Raw genomic sequence first — 6,000 nt, 5'->3', positions numbered from 1 at the left:
CGCGGCCAGGAGATGCAGCAGCCGCGGGACCGGGGGATGGAGAGGGGAGTGCGGCGTGGGGATGCAGCAGCCGTGGGACCGCGGGACGAGCGGAGCGCGGCTTCTGCTGCTGCTGCTGCTGTGGCAAAGCGGATCGCCAAGTCTCCGGGCCGAGCTCTCCCTCCTCCGGCAGCCGGCGGGGATGGGGAGGGGGAGCGAGGGAGGGGCACGGAGGGGTCGGGGGACGTTAAAATGCAGCATCATCCTCCGGCCCCGGCGAATTCCGTGTGTGTGAGGGGCGGAGGGGACAGCGGCAGCGCTGCCCGCGCCTCCCGGAGCAGCGGGGCCGGGGCTGCGCGGGGCGCGGAGCGGAGCGGGCACTGCGGAGCCGGCAGCGCTCCCGGTGCACCGCCCGAGCCTCGCCGGAGAAAGGGGGGCACGGCGAGGGAGGGAGGGAGGGAGGGAGGGAGGAGAAGGGGGGCGGCGATGCTGCCTGGCTTGGGGGGAGGGAGGAGAGCGGGGGGGGAAAAAAAAAGGAGAGAAAGAGGGAAAAAAAAAGGCAAGAACAACCCCCCCCCCCCCCCTCCCCTGCCCGGTCCCTTCCATCTCCGGCACACACACACACCCGCACGCACACACACACCCCATTGATCAATATTTGGCTGTCTTGCTGCAACTTGCTGCAGTCTTTTAAAGGAGTAGTAGAGAGAGAGGGAGAGAGAAAGGGAAACTGGCAGGAAGGGGTAAGGAGCTACACATGTCACATGTGCTTTCTAAGACGGCCAGGAGCATCTGCAGGCTGGATCTGGTGGAGGATGCTGCGGCAGGTGATACACAGAGGGCTCCAGTCGTTTTTCTACAAGCTGGGCTTATTCGTGAGCAGGCATCCGGTGTTTTTCCTCACTGTGCCCGCAGTCCTGACCATCATCTTCGGCTTCAGCCTGCTCAACCGCTTCCAGCCTGACACTGACCTGGAGAGCCTGGTAGCCCCCAGCCACAGCCTGGCCAAGATCGAGAGGAGCTTAGCCAGCAGCCTTTTCTCCCTCGATCAATCCAAAAGCCAGCTGTATTCGGACTTGCACACCCCGGGGAGGTATGGCAGGGTGATTCTCCTCTCCAAACCCGGAGGCAATATTTTGCATCAGGCTGATGTGATCCTGCAGATCCACCGAGCCGTGCTGGAAATGAAGGTGAACTACAAAGGCTATAATTATACTTTTTCCCATCTGTGTGTGTTGAGAAATCAGGATAAGAAATGCGTGCTGGATGATATTATTTCAGTGCTAGAGGATCTGAGGCAGGCTGCCCTCTCCAATAAGACAACAGCCAGGGTGCAAGTGAGCTATCCCAACACTAAATTAAAGGTATGCTCTTACTGCATGCTTTTGCCAATTAAAGAGGCAGCACTTCATTTCTTGTCCTAAACAGCAAAGAGAAATATAATCATATCTATCTCTCTCTATGGAAATGTGTGTGATCTGGGCTCTCCTCGTGAAGCAGCTGAATCCGGTGCCTTGCTTTTGTTCCGGGCGAGGAGGGAGGGTGGGGGACTGGAAGCTGCCGGAGCAGGAGAAGAAGGGAGCGGCGGAGAGCCTGAGCACCGGGAGACCTTGCAATGCCTTGAAGGTTCAAAACGTGGGGGAAAGGGACAGGAGGTCGGTGGGGGGTTGAGAACTGGTTTGCACTATCACCTTTTCCAGCCTCACTGCTGTGGTGGGATAATTTGTCTTTAATGTGGCCAGAAAAAAGCTTTCCTCAAAGGCACAGTGAAGTCCTGTGCCGCCCTGCCCCTGCCAGTGCTGTAGGAGCAGCAGGAGGTTTGGGCCAAAAGCAGTTTCAGGTGTCCTGCCTTCTTTGGCTGCATGCAAAGAAGGTGAAGGGAAGTGGGTTGTTTGTTTTTGGGTTTGTTTTTTTTTTTCTCTCAGTGTAAAAATTAACTCTGTCGCTGATGGATGGGTTGCAGTTTTGGGATGGATCCCACCAGCTGGAGGCTTCCAGCAAAGTTGAAACAAGGTAAAAGGTGAAAGAAGTTTCAGTCCTCTCAATTGAAAGAATAAACAATTTGGCACAAATTATCTCAGGACTATTTCCCTGGCACACAAGCACCCATCTGCTTTCCCTCCCATCTGGAGCAATTCCGCTCACCAGGACTAACCTGCTGTGAGTAAATAAGGTACAAACTTTGCAAGTAGCTCATGAAAGAAGTTTTTGTGGATTACAGTATATCTGCATGCTCCCCTGGGCATTGCACCAGAAGCAGGATTTATTGAACAGAGTGTAACAAACTCCCTAGGATACTATTTACTCATGGCTCAGGTTATAGGGGAGAGGATATGCTCCTTCTTGTGAACCAGAGATCTCTGGAGTTCCTCTCCCCCTTTTTCAAAGAGTTCTTTGGGGGTAAGGAATACTCTTGCAAGTACCAGCATTAAGATTCTGAAGTTATCATTTGTTTCTTTACCAGGAAAAGATCCCATAAAGTCAGTCCCTGTTGCAAGAGCTGAAGCAGAGACATAGATTGATTTTATTTGATTGTCTTTTTTCTTCAGTAAAAGTGCCAGGTGGAACAGCTTGGATCTGGTCCCATGGCTGTAGATGTTACAGTAATTGCTTTGTACAGAGTTGTGACTGCCTGAGTTGAGTGTGTGGAAATGAAAAGGTGTCCTTGCTACTGCTGGAAAGTCCTGAGTGCAAAGAGTGCTCAGAAAAGAAGTTATTCTGGATTAAACATCACAGAACAAATTTTATCTTCTAGTGTGCTGCATAGACAATCCCGTTATTGCAGAATTAAAGTGTATCCTTTACATTTTGCTTAGTTTTAGAATTAAAATTAAGGTAGTTCAGTGGAGAACACTGATAATCTAGACTAATAGTGTTATAAACCATCTTTATATAAAAATAGTGACCCTACTCTCTCAATCCAGGTTAATTTTCTTCTCTAGACAAACCCTAACTGATATTATCAAAACTAGGATGCGGTCACTTGCAATGTGTTTCTTTTCCATTAGAAGATTGCCTACAGCTCCTCCTTTTTTTAAAGATAAAAACGAAGGAAAAGATAATGTGGTCTGGATTAGCTACTTATTGGATGGCCAGATAATTCACACAGAGAGAAAGGTTTTTCCAAAACATAGAAGTCTAACTCTAAGCACCGCCAAACACCATCCCAGCCCCTTCAATTCCCCCAGGAGTTGTGTTTCATCTCCTGGGTGAGGGAATAAACACCCTTAAGTGACTCAGTTTAAAGCTGGACAGAGCAGGGAGATTTCTGCCCTCTTCCCAGTGAAAGAAGGTAAAGCCGCCAAAGCCTGTGGCTGCACTTCAGTGAAAAGCCAGCAATTACAACCTATTTCTGTGAGTAGAGAGTGTTCCCGCTTTTACTGAGAAAGAAAAACGCACTTTGCCACAATTTTCTTTCTTCTTATATGGTAAGGACTCTATTATGGAGCTGTGGTCAACTGGTTTATCTCTGTCGTCTCTGTTCTCCCATCTACCAGGGGTTAGGAAGTTGTGGGCAACATCTCATGATCTCCCTCAAACTATGGGCAAAATCTTCATTTATTCCAGGCTCTCAGGCTGTTTACTGTCCTCCCTGCCTTTGCACCTCTGAGCAAAGGCTGTGGAAACTCAGGCCTGTATTTCTTGTTTTGAGGTGTCTCATTGTGTTTAACCAGAAACACCTTGGATACTGCACCCACTTGGGTAGATGAGTTTCTGGATATTCAGCAAAGGGAAGCATCTCCTGTGGCTGCATCTGTGGGGTTTTTTATTTCTTCATGCTTGAGTTGTGACATTAAGGAAAAGTTGTGGCTAAATCTCATGGTTTAGCAAACCTCATTGTCTTGCAAACATGAGGACCAAATCTGCCTGCTCTTATTCAGTGTCAGCCAGTGCTCATCACATTCACTGGTCCAAGCCCTTGGGATTCTTCCAGCTAAACTTTCCTGCACCATTAGGACCCACCAGGATCTCCTAGGTTGCCTCACTTTCCCAAAGGTCATGTTGCTTGGTTAATATTGGCAGGTTTTGTTCTGTTTTGTTCTTTTAATAATGGCCTCAAATTGAACAAAATTTTAAAAACAATAGGGGGATTTACAAACCGTGAACGTGCCCCATATGTGTTTAGTTTACAGCTGACATGGGTCAAGTGTCAAACTGTGCTGGTCTGGGAACCACAATGACAGCGTTGAGCTGTTCCACTCCTGCTGCCTCTGGGAGCTGCAAAAAAAAATCTTGTAGTTTTTTATTTCCCTCTCCCTTGTGAGAAGCTTTCACTTTGTCTCTCTTCTCATGTCCTGACGGAGGCCAAATCAGTTCTAACCTCTCAGGTGAGGCTGGCTGAAGGCTGACAGGGGGTGAGCTCTTGGCATGTTTCCCACAGGAACTTTGTGTGAACCACTCAAGCAGGTTTCAGCAAACTGCTCCAGCTTTGAAGCAGCTGTTATCAGGCTGCAAAATCTGATGAAACTGCTTGGCTTTTCCTGAGGAAATCTGGATGTGAAGGATAATTGTTTAACCATTACTTGCTGTAATGCTGGAAGAACTTATAGCCCTAAATACTTCTACTTTCACTATCCCTCCGTAAACCAGGAACTTGGTCTCTCCACTCACCAGAGAAGGAGGAAAGACACAGCACTCACATGCAGAGCACAGACTGCAGGGTGATTTCAAATGCCTGAGGTGGGTTCAAAATCCACTCTGGCTACTCAGGGGTCATTGTAGGCAAGTGTAGGTGAACTAGGCTGAAAGAAAATGCCAGCTCCCGTTGCTCTGGGGACACAGTAGCCTGTTCACTGCAGTCTGCAGTCCAGCCAGAGAGTGACTTGCCCAAGGTCATGCAGATAGACTGTGGCAGAGCAGGAAAACAAAGCTGGATACATGAAGTCTTGATGAAAACTTTTGAGATACTTCTTGGAGAAACATTGCTCATACTTTCCTCAGTTCAGGACATAAAAATGATGTTCCTGTGCTTGGGGTCTGTACTGTGCCCCAACTTGCACAGACTCGGCAAATCTACACTGAGCACTCACTTTCAGTCATCAAATTGTTAAATATCAAGTTTTGGCAAATATCAGCATTGTTTTTGTCAGTCGAGACTTCCAGAACAGTGACTGGGCATGACTTGGGAGACAGCATGGGACAGAGTCCACTCTGGGTTGATAAATCCGCTCCATCCTGCAAATGATGGTGTGTGGTGTTCTTAGAAGTGAGCACATTGTGCCCCTGCCTCCAGGGCCAGAATGTGGTCTGAGGCACAGTTTATTTGGTATAAACAGAATTATTGATTCCATGAGGATTACTTCTTGTGTACCATGAAATATGAGGGAAGAGATTGCTTTTTTGATGCTGATTCGCCTATAACCACAGAAAATTTGGTGTCCTAGTCCAGGAAAAAAACAAAAAACCTCCAAAAAAAAATAATGAAAGTTATTTTTGAACACAGTCTTTATATGGAAGGGGAAAACAAACAAACATAAACACATTTTTTCACATATTTCATCTTTACTGTTTCCTTGTTTCTTCTCATGTTTATTTGCTAGTTTGTCTGAGAAAAGGTAATAACTGAGAACTTGCCTGTCTGAGATCAAAATAAATATGACAACCGCTAGTTTAAAGAAACCTTTGTCAGCAGCTTGGTTCCTGTAATACTGCCTTCAATTAATTAAGTATCTGTCTTTTATGAACACTAGGCGAAATAGCAGCCAATAAACCTGGAATCTCTATTACCACATTTGTGATAAACACATCAGCTGGATATTGAATCTGCTCTTTCTTAAGCTGAAGCGTTACTTGCATTCACTTAACATCTTGAAACTTCTGATTGCAGTTTTGCTACTGGCCAGATTCTCAATTTTCCTCACATTAACAGCTGTACTTTAAATGAGCTTTGCTCCATTTGCATTTGTGAAGTCTTTCTGACTGCTCTAAGATTAATCCCTCCTCAGATGTCCCCAAGGGGAACCCCTTTATGGGACAGAGAAGATATGAAACCAGAGCCCACCTACATCATAGGCATCTATG

At 47.1% G+C, this 6,000-nt stretch overlaps 1 protein-coding gene across 2 annotated transcripts in view; it reads left to right on the top strand.

Annotated features, from left to right (window-relative positions):
* The first annotated feature begins 611 nt into the window (after window positions 1-611).
* PTCHD4 (patched domain containing 4) overlaps window positions 612-6,000 on the top strand; it is an 81,411-nt gene continuing 76,022 nt past the window's right edge. The window contains exon 1 of one of the 2 annotated variants that reach the window (XM_063391818.1): window positions 612-1,169. In XM_063391818.1, coding sequence (XP_063247888.1) covers window positions 744-1,169 — 426 coding nt within the window. In that variant the 5' untranslated portion in view covers window positions 612-743. Of the gene's footprint in view, window positions 1,344-6,000 lie in introns of both variants that reach the window. The other variant, XM_063391817.1, reaches the window with a different exon arrangement.

This window comes from Prinia subflava, chromosome 2 (genome assembly GCF_021018805.1).
Source record: "Prinia subflava isolate CZ2003 ecotype Zambia chromosome 2, Cam_Psub_1.2, whole genome shotgun sequence".
NCBI classification, from domain to species: Eukaryota; Metazoa; Chordata; class Aves; order Passeriformes; family Cisticolidae; genus Prinia; species Prinia subflava.
This window is presented reverse-complemented; position numbering and strand designations above follow the sequence as displayed.